Below are 16,236 nucleotides of genomic sequence, written 5' to 3' on the forward strand. Positions count from 1 at the left end.
CTCTTAAAAGTCCCCTACCCTTCGCGCAGAACAACGATCTCAATGAAATATGACGTTCTCATATAAAAAGTTATGCTAGAAAAATATTATTAACTTCTGACATAATACATGAGAACAAAACAATGGAATAGATCACAAATGCAGAACTACATAATACACATCAGCTTGCGATTCTGGACTATCATAGTCTATCGCATGTGTGGCTACAATCATACTTGTGTGAATAGCATCAAAGAGTGGAATGTATTTTAAACTGCTGCGAATGTTCACTATCTTTCTAACAGACACACACACACACACACACACACACACACAAAGACGCACGCGCGCACACACACACACACACTCACTATTTTGTTCGTAGATTTCATAAACGCGAAGAGAAAAAAGGCATCTTCACACATAGAAAACACCCTTCTTATGACTTTTAGCATCTTTATTGTAGGTTATGAATACGCTCGTGTCTACGAACACTTGATGAACGTCTGAAGAACTTTGGGCACTCTCTGCACCTATATGGACGTTCTCCTGTATGTATACGTTCATGTTCGCGGAGATGGGATGACTGCGTAAAAGACCTTCCACATGTCTTGCAAGTGAAAGGTCTTTCTCCAGAGTGGATAAGTGTATGCCTGCGTAAAGCGGTTGAACGTAAGGACGATGTCTTACACTTGTGCTGTTTCCGTCCGGTATGAGTACGTTTGTGGGCACATAGATTGCGTGACAGAGTGAAAGACTTCTCGCATACATCACACTTGAATGGTCGATCTCCAGTGTGATCACGTTCAAGCCGGCGGAGCTGGGAAACGTTCTTGAACTCCTTTGGGTAAAACTGACAGATCTGCGAGGTCTTACACTTAGAACGCTTGCACTGATCCTGCGTCTTAGCCACAACCTTAGAAGAGTCAGAATTTTGTCGGATAGGACGCGTGCTTCCAACCGGTATGTCGCAAGCATCAGGTTGCTCCAGTGTTTCTCGCAGCCTTCCAACAGAAACTCCGGTATTTGACGCTGTGGCTGGTGTTAAGGAGTCCTTTTCAATCTGAGGAGATGATTTCATAGTCGATACACGTGCATCATACGCGCTGAATGCAGAAGTCTCAACGTCTTCCAATTCAGGCGGCATACCAGTCGTCACTTCATCATTTTCGATTTTTCTGGCGGTTGGAAATGTATTTTTGAAAGCTGGTGGACGATTAGAAATACTGTCTGAAAGAATTGTGGTCCTCGTCCATCTCATCAATGGCGGAGGAGACACAGGAAATATGCTGCTGGTATATTCACGGGGTATAATACTCGTGCCTTCTCTGTTTTCCAATGAAGCTGATCTCATACACGACGCTTTCTTCGTGTCTGCTTCGCCAATGTTTGAACCAGAAGATGCGGGAGCGGACAATGGGCCATGCCGTCTAGAACTCTGGTCGCGCACATTAATCTTTGACTTCATCATTGTCCGCACTGGTGGCAGTTTATTAGATTCCACACTACAGTCAGACTTCGATTCCTCAAAGTCTTCCATTTCCAATTGAACTGCAATAACTCTGGAAGAGAAATTGCACAACAGAGCCTATATTACTCGTAACTACTTCACGCAGCAATTCAAAAACTACCTTTGCAGAATGGATCGCTCTGTACACGTTAATATCGTGTTCTTGTGTATCAAATTCCATATTAGTTGATAACAATGGGTTTGCTATAATTATGGCAGCGCGCAATACGTGCCAATTTTATACGTATGTTCTCAACTTCAAGTACATGGCAACTTGCTGTCACCATTTCAAGCTGTCATGGAATTATGCAATTGTGGCACAAACAGATGTTAGGTGCCAAAGGGCAATCTTGTCGTTTTTAGAGATGAAGATCACTCATAACTTTCTTTGTCGCTGCCAACGCCACACTTCGTACGTCAGTGCTCAGCTGCTATTCTGACAGAAGTAACGGATCCATCACTCACCAATAAATTACTGTTCCAGAATGAAGAGTAAGAACTGACACTCCAAGAGCAACGTAATCTGGTTTGGAAGCCACTGTGAGTATATTCTGCTGTAGTATGCATCATCGACATCGACACCACCATCATCATCATTACCTGCTCTCGAGCTAGTTAGGGCAGTACCTTCACTTCAGAATGTTCTGCATCAACCATTAGCGAATGACTTTGTAGGCTACCGTGGGTAAAAGGATTTCAAAGTTTTTCAAAGCTGCCATTCTTCTGCAGGCTTTTAGTGGTGTCGCGGAAGATATGATCATGGTTTACGAATATTGTGTTGTTTTTTCACGGCTGAGCGTAGCGAAAGAGTGTAAAAAACGTATTTTTCACTCACCATTTTTCTGTCGTGCTCTGCTGCTCTTCCACTGCGCAACTCTCCCCCACCTGCCATCGTGGTCTTGTATTCCTCGTAGAGCGTGGAGTTTTTTGACGTCCGGAGATCTAAAGTAATAAATTATGCCGTCTACTCGCAGCCAAGGAACCACGGCTCCTGTAGCTCATCCTGAGCCTGCCAGGACCGCCAGACGACGCCCAGCCGCCACCTCCGCCACCTCACCTGCCCCACCAACACCAAGCTCGGCAGGTGAGGAGATGCCGTCGTGGTTCGCCTCCGCATTTACCAACCTGTCATCACAAATCAAGGGAGTGCAGGAGGAGGCCACGGCGGCCCGCGCTGAGGTGGCAAAACTCAAAGCAGCGCAGTCCCTAACAAGCCAAATAACCCAGGCCCCAAAGCCGAAACTCAAGTCACCAGGGCTGCAGGCACAGTTCGCCACCAATGAAACTGTGTTGCAAAAGGTGGATGCCGCCATATCGGTGCTCCCGGACTCCGCACCCGAGGCCAAGGAACTCCTGACGCAGGGTAAGCGCGAAATCTGCAAAAGGCAGAAGCACCTGAAAATAGCAGATTCGTTCGACTGGGAGACTGTGAGAGTTTATGAGGAGGGCAGCGTGGGTGACAGCCTCGCTGACGACAAACGGATCGCGGACGCGGCCTCCACTGCTCGCCGACTCAAGCAACTGCAGCCCAGGGAGCGCTTCCAACCTGAAACTGAGAGGCCATACCCGAGCAGGAATTTTCGTGCCCCCAGTTTCGGCAACAACTCCCAGTTTGAGCGGAGGCCATCGGGCCACGGACCGTTTGCCAACGGTGGCCGAGCCCCTGGAAGCGGCCCACGTTGCTGGAACTGCCAACAGTTGGGTCACGTCAGCAGGCATTGCCCCCAGTTCGGCCGAGGCAGTAGTCGCCAACCACACTGGACTCAGCAACCCCAGCCCACTGCAGGAGCTCGTCCACGAATGGACGGAGCATGAGTGCCCAGACCCGCTGGAGTCTGACGAGATAAGTGCTTGTGACAATAACGTTCATGGGCGGTTATTACACTGCATTGCATTTTGGGAAAATATTGGTGCCTCAGATTTTGTTTTACGTATTATTCGTTATGGCTATTTTTTGTGTTTTGTCTCCCCCCCACCCCAGTTCCGGGCATGTAACCTAAAGTCTTCTAATGATCATTCTAGTTTTGTATCTGACCAAATCCGTATGCTGTTACGTTCGGGGGCAGTCGAGATGGTGGAGGAAAACGCCACCCATGTAATTAGTCCGTTGGGGGTGGTTCCCAAGGGCAACGGAAAATTGAGGCTGATTATAGACCTCCGCTTCCTCAATAAGCATTTGGCAGACTCCCATTTTAGCGTTGAGGACCTGAGACTCATCCCGGACCTGTTCGATCCGGGTTGTTTCCTGTTCACTTTTGATCTGAAGGATGGCTACCATCACATCTCGATTGCCCCAGAACATAGGAAGTTCCTAGGTTTTCAATGGCAGTTCCGGGGTCAGGCCCGGTTTTTTGTGTTTGCCGCACTTCCGTTTGGCCTTAAGCCCGCCCCATTTGTGTTTACAAAAGTGCTGCGGCCTTTGGTCACCCATTGGCGTGACCAAGGCATACGTATTTTCCTGTATCTGGATGACGGAACTGGAGCCGCAAACTCCGCAGAGGAGACGCAGCGGGTCGCCCAACTTGTGAGGTCAGATTTGGAAAAATGCGGTCTTGTCATTAACAAGCAAAAGAGTAACTTTCAACCCCGGCAGGTGGCCTCGGTCTTGGGTCATGTCCTGGACACGGCCAACAACAGCATTCATGTCACCCCAAACCGCGTATCCAAATTTAAACTGCTGCTAGCTGAGATTATGTCTTACTCCACTGTGGTCCCCTCACGCTTGCTTGCCAAACTAACGGGGTCGCTGAGCTCTATGTGGCTTGCTCTGGGCTGCGTGGTGCGCTTACAGACAAGAAGCTTGCACGCATGTCTGGGCCCAACCCTCGAAGAAGGCTGGGAGATAGCTATCCCACTTGAGCATGCTGCCAAGGCTGAATTAAGTTTTTGGCAATCTGAATTTGATCGTTTTCACGGGAGACCCATCTGGTCTGCCGGGCCCCGCACGCTGCAATTGGTATTCACGGACGCTAGTGACTCCGGGTGGGGTGGTTTCAGCCTGATGAACGGGGTTGAAATTGCAAGGGGCGAGTGGCCCTGGACCATGTCAGCCGCACACACCAGCTCCACATTGAGGGAACTGCTTGCTGCCCGCTTTGCCCTAATCTCTTTAGTGTCGCGTTTGTCTGGCCATGCAATTTGTCTTAATACCGACAACCAGAACGTGGTGTCCATTTTGTGTAACGGTAGCCGTAACCCAACGCTGCACCAAGAAGCTGTTGACATTTTTCGTTTCTGTCAACGCGAACACATTGAACTGTTTGCACAGTGGATCCCCCGGGGTGAAAATACCACGGCTGACTATCTCTCACGGATTCTAGACATGGATGACTGGGCTATTTCGGCCGAATTGTTTGTTTATTTTGATAAGAAGTGGGGCCCCCATACTGTCGATAGATTTGCGAGTCATTTGTCCCATCAACTCCCTACTTTCAACTCCCTTTGGTGGTCCCCAGGTTCATCGGGTGTTGACTGTTTCACTCAATCATGGGAAGGTGAAAGCAATTGGTGTCTCCCCCCACCTCGCTTGTTAAGCAAATTGTTTCATTTCCTCAGAGCCATACCGTGTCATGCCACTGTTGTGTTTCCTGGCTGGCCATCAGCACCATGGTGGCCGTTCTGGCGCCCAAGTGGGCTTGCAACCCCGTTCACCGTTACCCGAGAAACCTTCCAGCCCGGTTTCGGCTCATTTCGGCACACATCCCAACCGGTCTGTCTTTTTGGACCAGAACCACCACCATTCCGTTTTCATCCAGTCCGTTTTTGTTCTCTCCGAAACTGTGCTCATTAGGGGTCTTACCACACGGCCTTAGTTAGAATTTTTGGTTACCTTGCCCCCCCCCCCTCCCCTGTGCTGTTCATTGCCCGCCATGAGGTTGCCTTTATTGATGTCTCTTAGTGTTTTTTTCTTGCGCTTGCTGCCTATGCTGTTCTGTTCCTGCCGTTTTTTAGTATAGGGCATTCTTTCTGCGTGAATTGCCTATTCAATGAACTTACACATACCCATGTGGATTGAGACACCCGAGGGGCAGGGACGACAAGGAAGGGAGAAGCCCGATGGGCGGTGATGACGGGGGAGGGAGAAGCCCGATGGGCAGTGATGGTGAGGGAGGGAGAAGCCCGATGGGCAGGGATGATGAGGGAGGGAGAAGCCCGATGGGCAGTGATGATGAGGGAGGGAGAAGCCCGATGGGCAGTGATGATGAGGGAGGGAGAAGCCCGATGGGCCGTGATGATGAGGGAGGGAGAAGCCCGATGGGCAGTGAGGATGAGGGAGGGAGAAGCCCGATGGGCGGTGATTTTGGCAATGGTTGCCTGTGTGCATGCTGGTATGAGGCGTGACGCTGCGGCGACATGAGGCCCGGCTCGTTCAGGGCAGCCGGTGTCACCCCTGGTCCCCTACCCGAGTCACTCTGTTCATAAATTACACGACATACATCTCACACGGGGTAACGGTGATGTTGGAGGCAGAGGAGGGTTAGACCCCTGGGAGGTACACCGGGTGGGGGAGTCCGGAAACCCACAATACCGGGACTGAACACCGATCAAACTCACAGGAACAACACACAGTCTGTCCAGATCTGATCCCCCGTGTGTCGTTTTCCTGTCTGTGGGTGTGTGCGTGCGTTTTGCATGTGCCTTATTCAGCTTCCTCCCCTTTTTGGACGGAACTGGCATCCATACGGAACCCCGCCGTTCAACACCTGGTCGACGCGCTACCGGTCGTCCTGCTCAATGACGTGGCGCCTTCTACAGGCAGGGCATACCTACAGGCATTCGGTCGCTGGCGTACATGGGCTTCTGGGGCCGGATTCACCCCGTTCCCAGCTCGCGCAGTCCACGTGGCACTATACCTAACGAGTTTGATCCAACAAGGCACGACGTTTGCCCCTGTCGCACAAGGCTGCGCGGCTCTACGTTGGCTGCACCGTAAGGCCGGTCACCCAGATCCGATCGCGGCACCGGTCATCACGCAACTGCAAGTTGCCGCTCGCCGTATCTGTGCACGTCCTGTCTCCCGCCGCACTCCGACCTCACCGTCCCTGTTCCGCCAACTGATGTCCACCCTGGCCCAACCAGATGCACCACTGGGGGACCTGCAATGTGCCACCATGATTTGTCTTGGGTTCTTCGCCCTACTACGCTGGGACGACTTGCAGCGCCTCGTGGTGTCCTCGCTGGACTTTACCCCGACACATATGTCCGTGCACCTGCCAAGCCGCAAGAACGACCAACTGAGGCAAGGGGACGTAATTCTGGTCGCTCGCCAATTCACCGGCTCCATGCCATGCCCGGTTCGCATAACAGAGAGCTTTCTCCGGCAAGCAGGACATTCACCCGACCAACACGTACTGGGCAAGGTAACCTCCGCCCGCTCTGGGCCAGGCGTGCGCGGCACCATGAGCTACAGCAGAGCCACGGAACTCCTGAAAGTAGCGGTGGGCCGCACCCAAACTGACCCAACATCATAATCTCCACAGCCTCCGATCAGGTGGTGCGACGGCCGCAGCTAACTCGGGCATTGCGGACAGACTACTGCAACGACACGGCGGCTGGAGGTCCGCGTCCTCCAAGGATAAGTACATCGCGGATTCACAGCACGACTTGCTTTCTGTCTCCACTGCCATTGCTTCTGCCTGACTATCCTTTGCTTCGTGAGTACATTCTGGTAGACCACTACCCCATGTACAACCCGGTTGCTATGTGAGTGAAAAGTGTTGTTTTTTCACGGCTGAGCGTAGCGAAAGAGTGTAAAAAACGTATTTTTCACTCACCATTTTTCTGTCGTGCTCTGCTGCTCTTCCACTGCGCAACTCTCCCCCACCTGCCATCGTGGTCTTGTATTCCTCGTAGAGCGTGGAGTTTTCCCGCCCTCCCTCCCTTGGGTCCCGTACGTTGTTGGGCTTCCATTGGGTGCTGTTTTACTGGTTTTCCATGGCATACTTTGTTTTGTGTGTTTCTGTCCCGAGGGTCTCGGGGTTTTTTGGTTGTACTTCGAAGTATGATTACTCCTTTCTGCTTGTTTCTCTTCAGTTTTTCTTTTGGGTGTGACTGGCAGTGGGGCAGGTCCCATATTAGTAGAAGGGTTTTTTGGCCGCAAGGCGAGTTTTTCCCCCAGCCCGGTTGAGCGGTCGTGGCTGGAAATTTAGGGAGTCGGATTTTCAGGCGCTCCCCCACTGGCCAGTCACCCACACCAGGACATTTCTCTGCTCGTGTCTTGCACTGACATATCTCTTGCTGGCCGCCTTGCTCTTTATTACTTCTGGCCTAGTCTTTGGCTAGCGTGTGGCTGCGAGTGTGGTGTGACGGAATACTGAGTTCATTCTGTGAGTACATTCTGGTAGACCACTACCCCATGTACAACCCGGTTGCTATGTGAGTGAAAAAAATAACTGCTATTCCGACACAAGCAGAGAATCTACCACTCACTGAAAACTCACCTTTTCAGAACGTAAAAGGGCTATTGCCGACTAGACGTAGCGTGGGGGTGAGCTTTCCTGCACAGGTATGAGTTTTGAGGTACATGTACATTGTATTTCAGTATAGTGGAGTGGACAAATTCAAAACATTTCATTTCAAGAAAACCCAAAATTGATGATGGTGAGCTTATCCTCAGTGCTAGAATTGGTGTTCTATTATCTGAGCCCGGATCAGCGAAAACCATCACTTGTGTTTGATATCAAGTTGATCAAAAAGTGACGTTGAAGTCGAGCGAAAGAAAAGTCGCGCACCTAACAACCCGCGATATTCATGTTAAAACAAAATGGCGTCACGATTTATTGAAAGTGGTATAGTTGGTGGTACGAGTGTTCAAAACCATTTGAACTTCATACTGTTCGTCTTCTTTTTGACATGCTCTCTTTCCATCGTCCTTAGCTTTTGTTTGTTGTCAGCTGTTTTGGCTTTCTCCTGTACCTCTGGGGGATGCCAAGTGATGGTTTTGAGAGGCTGGTGATGGCTGTGAGCGAGAGTTTGCCGATCGGCGTCGTCCTCGCTGTAGCGATGAAAATACTAGTTACTGCGCACCTGGCAGATATTACAACACGTCGGAGCGTCCAGGAGCAAAGGAATCTTGGGTTTTCACTGGAATCTAGTTCCTCCAGCATAGTGTAGCCCACCGTCGGTGAATGGCGGTCCAGAAAGGTCGAACCTGGTCTTCTGCAGCACCTCGCAGTCCTGCGAAGCACACCGTGTACGCCTGCCATGTATTGTACAAATAAAACTCATGCAGTAGTGGACTCTACAGTGATGAGTCTCAGCCTGCATGCTGCAAAAGACACAGGAAATTTGACTGGTGTCTGTACACTCAGTGACTGGACGCCAACACCCCAGTCTTCTCCTCCAGGATCTGTTTGACATTGACATTATGCCGTAGGTCGGCATTGACCTGGTTTGGCAGCTATCTTAACCTTAATCAGGCCAATGTTCCCAAAAGGGAACATTTCTTTCCGCATGCGATTTGGTCAAGGGAAATTCATTTTTCCTCCGCATTTTCTGTTTATATACATATCTAGAAGGCTGATGATCATGAATCTTGGAATATTTGTCAGGCTTTTGAATTTTTCAAGTATCGGGATATAACGCGAAATGTCGTGAATTTTCGGTATTCGGCCGTACATCAGAAATTGAGAATTCTGGTGTGAAAAACAGTCTTTCTCAGAGTAATCCACACGTTAGAAGTGCACTCTGCTACTATGGCCACCCAACTGGCCTGAAGATTCACCGTAAATTTGATCATGGCACATAGAAACCCGCCGTCTTTCTTCGATGTTCCCAAAAGGGAACGTTGGCCAGATCCGAGACCCAGATATACATCATTTTCACCTGATTTCAGGAACCAGTATATCTAGCGCATATTCCTTGTTTGTAACATCCGTAAACGTGGATATATAACTGATGGAGCCTTTTTGATGTTTTGATGGTAATTGGACCGTCTCCATGGTAACCAAATTTGGTCATATATTTGTGATTCACTAGCATGCGGAATACAGCAATGCTGTGCGAGGCTGACATTTGCCAAAGTAAAGATTGCTAAACAGTCTCCAAAGGAATATACTTCTGAAGTAGGTTTTCTTTTGTGTAACAAGATTCACTTGAACAATATTCAGCAAAGTATGGATGCTTTATGGCGTTCTCCTGCACTTTCGATGATCTTTTCCTCCGCGCGGTTGCATTTTTGTCAGAAAATATCGCTTTAGCTGTAATGTGGTACGGCAGAGGGAAAGGCTTACAGTAGCAGAGTCCTTTCTGGAAAGGGACTCAAAAGTGATTCCAATGGAAGCTAAGGACATTGTTGAGAACTCCAACACACTTCAGGGCTTAGTCCTAGCGCCACCGATTACTGGCAATCTGAACGTAAGCGCTATAGGGGTAAGGCATCCTGCAGCTCAGGAACTCGAAAAAGAAGTGGTGAGCACACTTGCTCCTTCTCTGAGCACTGCAAATTCACAACTGCATGGTGCTAATGATTCCGTGATTCTGATGCAGTAAATTTGCTATGCCCAGGGAAAGAGCATGTGTGCTCAGCACTTCTCGTTGATCTGAACGTGGACGATGAAATAGAGTAGTAATCAGAAGATTCGACGGATGATAAGGGTTTCATCGAACTTGCAAGACATATGGACCTAGACAACTACCACGTGACGAATGGAGAGGATAATGATGTTGGTCCCTTTCCTGTTGATAGTGAGTACGACCGCAAAAAAAACGCCCAACCGCTGGAACAGCGCGTTGGGTGAAATAGACTGGTGTTTACGATATGCGTCCTGAAATTGAACTGGACAAATCCCTTCACGATCACCATGAGATCACTACAGCATCACCCACTTGCCAATCGCGAGGTATGCACACCCTGTACATCTCTAAACACTATTGGACGAGAAAATACTGCGCGATACCCGCGATACAGACAAGGCCAACATTAGCTCGGAGGCCGACAATCTTGAGAGATTCCTTGTAATTCTTTTTGTCTGGCTCCACATTCTTACAACTGATCTGAGAGTGCCAATTTTTCAAGTAGCGGTGAGCCCCAAGCCAATGTCCTACATTCAGGCTCATCCCGAGATCGCCGTCCTATTTTATTATAGCCGACCGCGCCCAGAAGCACCAGTGTCTTGCTGTTGATGTGCAATGCAAGCGCGTTTGACAACAATAATGTGGACAACACAATTGTCGTTGTAAATGGTGCAGACAAACCACGATATGTTACTGTTCTCAGTGTGGAGTTCGACTGCATTTCGATCGAGGATCGAATGCCACGGTGTATACGAGACGCGAACGGTAGCAGCCGAAAACACTAAGAAACATTGCTGGACACTCTTTGACGACTATTAAATATTTTTTTCTTCTCCATTACTGCTTGTTCATGTTTGCATTGCTCCACACACAATTAGAAGACAACATAATCCATTATATCATATTGCATCTTCCCTTCATAAAAACCATGGTCATTTTGGTACGCGATCCGGCCAACGTTCCCTTTTGGGAACATATAAATATTTCCATAACGCATGGACATATTCAGTTCAAACTTATAAACATGCTTAATTGGTCCAATACAAGCCGAAACAAAAGAAAAAAACTGCAAGAATACGCTGAATTCTTGTGACGGCCAAATTAAGGTTAATAGTATCTGCCTGGTTGGGTGTAGCAGGTTGGCGTTTGCTCGTCGTCCAGTCCGGAATTTTCTTTCAACTCACGGTGGAGCACGCGCAGGGTTCGTGATCATCCCTGTTCACTTCAATATTATCAAACACAACGTTCCCTTTGTCACTCATCTTATCCTAAGTACTGAATTTGCTGGCAATATTGCACCACACTTTTCACAACCTACCGCCACTGCTGGCGGTGGCGACTGGTTCGTCAATGGCGGTGACCAGGCTGACTTATTAGCTTCGTTGTGAACCCCGCCACAGCCTAAAGGTTGATTTTATCGATCCAGCCTCAGCGCCATGTTGACGATGCCCTAGTGACTGTGTGTCATGATTTGCCTTGCCATCAGCGGTCATTGCCGTCCACCTTGGTGCAGCCCTCAACAACTGGCTCAGCCCATGGGAGTCTCAAGTGGACAAAGTTGTTGCCATAGTAGCTCAGAAGATTGGTGCATCGTGGTGTGGGTGAGCACATAACTAGGACTTCCCAGCGCCTATTTGTCCAGGCTGCGATACTATGGGACATGCTGTACTGCACATTCTTTTCAGCACTGCAAGGCCGGCAGCTGGTGTTGGGCTGACTGCTCAGCAAACTTTCTCTCTCCCACTCTATTGCTCTAAATCTTTACTATCTCCCAACCTTTCTCCCAACCTTTCTGTCACAGCCTGTCAGGCTACCCGTGCTTTGTTTCCGCGTGCCGAGCCTTCCCGTATGGCTTTGAGAAACGCTCGTATCGCGACGTTCAATGTTCGTGGACTGTGTTCGAACTCAAAACAGCAACAACTCGCTCGTGATTTACAAACGTATCGCGTCGACTTCTGTGGACTTCAGGAGCTGAGAGCAAAGGACCCGTTCGACAGAAGCATTAGTAAAACTCACAGGCTAGTGACCTTTGGCCTGACAGACGACAGCCATGGCAGAATTGGCTTCGCTGTTTCAAAAAAATTCGAACCGTGCATTTCAAAAATCAAAAAACTGTCGGATCGAGTGGGCTATGTTGACCTATTGTTTCCGCAAGCCAAGAACTCATCACTGCCAGTTCGGTTTGTTGTGGCACATGGACCCACGAACCCAAGGTCGAAGGAACAGCCTGAGCTCAGAGACCAGTTCTACGACGCACTATCTTCCGCATGGAATGGGACAAGCAAACGAACGCTTGTCATCGGAGTGGGGGACTTCAACAGCAAAGTTGGCAGCGCTGTCACCTCGTGTGTCGGAAATTACAGCAAAGGGACCCGCAACGAAAACGGCCAGGCGCTCGTGGACTGGGCAAACTCTCACCAGTTGTTGCTAGCCAACACAGTATTCTGCTATTCAATGCGCTACCGAACAACATGGACTGGACAGGTTAGAGACAGCAATACGAATCGTACTAAAAAAATCTACAACATGATCGACTATGTGGTGGTTCCATCGCATTGTAAGCCCATCATTAACAAGGCCCGATCGTATGCTGGTACAGAGGTGTTCAGCGACCACAAGCTAGTGATCGCTGACATGCTTTTCTGTGAGCTATTCAAAATCTTCCAAACAAAATCAAAAATGGAGTCGCCGTATGCTGTCCATGGATTAATAGATGGCTCCCGTAGACCGGAATATCGCTCGGCTCTTCGGGCACACCTTCAAGTAACTCCGGCAAGTGATGCTCCCGCTGACGTCTGGTCAGCTGCCACATCTGCGATCAAGTCTGCAGCAGACACCGCCATTGGTCATCTGCACCGATCCGAGGCTAGGAACCGTTTCGTTCAACCAAACGCACAGGTTGCTCGGCTTTCACTGCGGCAACGGGAACTGCGAATATTAGCTGAGTCCGGACACCATGATGCTGCGCAGCTGAAGAAGGAGCGCAATCGTGTCATGCATGAAATCCGTAATATCCAACGGACCGAAGCCAACTCTCGCCTGGACAGAATTGCCGAGGCGGTTGAGAGCGCTCCAACCTCCACGCAAATGTTTATAGCAGCCTCCCAGCTCAAACGTGGCAAGCCGCAGCAGCTCTTCGTCGAGTCGGCTGATGGTCACATCCTCATGCGCGATGAGGAAAAGGCATCTCGCATACGTGATCACTATCAGGGGCAGTTCAACACTTCTGATGACCTGCTGCCACCGCCAGCTCCGCACACACTGGAGACGCCCGTTTCCACCGAAGAAGTAGAGGCGGCTTTGAGACGACTGCGAAATCAGAAAGCATGTGGGCCGGATGGTGTATGCGCAGAACTCCTCAAATACGGTGCTGAGTACATCTCCCCGATCATCACCACCATGATCAACAACAGCATCACCAGGGGCGACCACCTGTGTAGTGTTATTGGTCCAGGCATATGATACCGTTACCAAAACCTAACAAGGCGCGGGGACCAGTTGCAAATCTGAGACCGATTGTATTGCTGAACACCCTGCGCAAGGTCATTTCACTCGTTGTGCTCAAACGTATCACACCACGTGTGTCGCATTATCTTGGATCCACTTCGTCTGGTTTCAGGCCTGGCCGTGGCACTGCCGATGTGGTGTGGACACAGCGCTGGATTTCGGCTAAGGCCACCCACTTCGTGTGGGATTGCCACGTCCTTGGCCTCGACATGTCGAAAGCATTCGACACCATTAGCCGCCCAAAGCTCCTTGCTGTTATGTCAGAGATTACCGGACCTGACGAGGCTTGCCTGATTCACCATTTGCTGTATGGTACAACACTCTCTGTGAAAGTGGGTGCCACTTCAGCGGAGGCGTTTGTTAGCACGCTAGGTACACCACAGGGTGATGGGCTGAGCCCGGTTCTGTTTGTTTGCTACCTGGAAGCAGCACTGAGGGAGACTCGAAGCAAACTACCACCACGGCCAGACACTGATGCAGCAATACCACAGGAAACAGGATATGCCGATGACATTTCCTTCTATTCGACTGAGCGACAATGGCTTGCCAACTCCCTACCCGTGATAGCTGACGGCCTGGGTGACTGGTCACTCAACGTTAACAGCAGCAAAACAGAGTGGCTTCACATCTCTGCCTCCACCACCGAATGGCGAAGATCGAAGCAACTTGGCTCTCTCTTGGGGGAAGAGGAGGACTTGAGCCGACGAATGGACCAAGCATCAACATCGTATGGCCGCATGTATTCGCTCTGGATTCGACGTCAACTTGTATCCGAGGAAACCAGGCTTCGTCTCTACAATACCATCGTCCTACCAACACTGTTATACAACTGCGAAACCTGGGGACTGACAGAGGCTGCACTGGAGAAGCTGAACGCCTTCCATAGACGTCAACTACGGAACTTGTTCGGAATTAGGTATCCCGCCATCATCTCCAGAGCACACACACAGCCACTTTCGCACACCGTTGCTGTCCGCCGTTTCCGGATGTTGGGTCATGTTCTGAGGATGCCCTCAGATGCCCCGCCACAGCAGGCAATGGACAACTACTTCCGTCGAGATGTCACAGGTGTGCGTGGACGCCCGAAATCGAACCTGGCCACGGCAGTCAAGGCAAGCACAGCTACCAGAGACATGCCACTGAAGACCATGACTGATCTGAGTGGGCTCAGAATGCGCGCTTTGGCCAAGCAATCATGGAGGGAACTCTCAGCCTGAGCTGGTTTTGCTCGCGGCTGCAACGCACGGGGTAGTGAACCCAGGACAGAAGCGGACCAGGCATCATGACTTTGCACATCTATCGTTATGCTGCTTCGTTACGCGACCTGTTTTATTATTATTATTATTATTAAGGCCGGCAGCTGGACCGACTGCAGGGGCCGCGCACATGCAGGCCGCCTGTTGCCAGTGCAGCATTCTGGAACGTTCCTTCCTTCTGAGATCCGTGGAATAATAACTTTCTTTGCTTCAAAGCAAGTTGCTTACCTTTCTGTTGTGCTCCTAGTGTCCTTACAACAATAACCTACAGCAATGTTTTATTTTCCTTTCCATTCCCCAACCAATGAATACTACAATGTCGATTCTATTTCTGAATACTTTAGTGTGTGCCCGCGCACGCACGTGTGTGTGTATACCTCACTCGCCACTCGAAGTTCTGTTCCCCATTACTGGAACACTGCCTGTTCTTTCAGGACCTGCCATCATCTGTGGATGGGCATTCACTGATTGTATTGTGTGTGTGTGTGTGTGTGTGTGTGTTTCATTCAGAATCAGATCCGCTATCGTTGCTATAAGAGAAAATCTGTGGGTTCACATCCAGTGCATTTGTAGATTTGGGTGCTTTTCTCGCCACGGGTGCATACATGGGACATTGTGTGTGTGTGTGTGTGTGTGTGTGTGTGTGTGTGTGTGTGTGTGTGTGTGTGTGTGTGTGTGTGTGTGTGGGTGTGTGTGTGTGTGTGTGTGTTTTTGTGTGTGTGTGTGTGTGTGTGTGTGTGTGTGTGTGTGTGTGTGTGTGTGTGTGTGTGTGCGTCTGTGTGTATGGGGATATTGTCTGTATCGGCTTTTGGTACTAATGTTCAGGTCTGTGCTTGCATGTGTGAACATGACATTGTTCGGTTCTGTGCATGCTATTGCTATGTTGTATATTTTGTATGTATGTGTGCATTTCCACGAACATTGTAGATGAGCGTGGAGAGTGCATTCATCCCTCATCAACCACTTCCCCTTGGGCTCACGAGAGTTTTTTTCTGCGTACCTCTCATTTTTGTTTGTTTCTCTCTGATACTGTATTGATGCCGTTACCTGTACCTCGATGTGTTCCTCTATCTGCAGTCGCCTTTATCCTTCGGTCAAGTTAACGTTTATTGTGCTCTATTTATCGTGCGAATCAAAATAAACAATAATAACACAAGTCATGCTAGAGTGACGACATGTGCGTGTAGTAGGGTTGATGCGATGGGACGTTATAATTAGGTGGAATAGAACATAAATTGGGCAGATTGATTGGGCATCATTGATTGTGCTCAGTCTAAACAGTGAACATAATAATTATCTCCAGTGACAGACTGTAGCGGCTAGCCTCCAATAGGTAGCTGGCAATAGTGGCTACTGCTTGTTTGACAGGTGCCACCAGAACCCCTGTTGTGTCATGCTATAGATGCACATGCCCTATTCTGGGGCATACTGAGGTACTTTGATTTTGTTGACTGCATGTAGACAGCATCC

At 49.5% G+C, this 16,236-nt stretch overlaps 1 protein-coding gene and 1 pseudogene across 1 annotated transcript; both read right to left on the reverse strand.

Annotated features, from left to right (window-relative positions):
* The window catches only part of LOC135821563 (zinc finger protein 239-like), a 119,207-nt pseudogene that overhangs the window by 46,532 nt on the left and 56,439 nt on the right, over positions 1-16,236 (reverse strand).
* On the reverse strand, positions 409-1,600 carry LOC135820855 (zinc finger protein 251-like). The gene has a single exon (XM_065333898.1). It carries the CDS (start codon positions 1,517-1,519, stop codon positions 437-439), a length of 1,083 nt encoding a protein of 360 aa, XP_065189970.1. The 5' UTR covers positions 1,520-1,600; the 3' UTR covers positions 409-436.

This window comes from Sycon ciliatum, chromosome 7 (genome assembly GCF_964019385.1).
Source record: "Sycon ciliatum chromosome 7, ocSycCili1.1, whole genome shotgun sequence".
In the NCBI taxonomy this organism is placed as follows: Eukaryota; Metazoa; Porifera; class Calcarea; order Leucosolenida; family Sycettidae; genus Sycon; species Sycon ciliatum.

Coding starts and splice junctions, on each gene's coding strand:
- LOC135820855 (XM_065333898.1), bottom strand. CDS start 1,519: ATGGAAGACTTTGAGGAATCGAAGTCTGACTGTAGTGTGGAATCTAAT.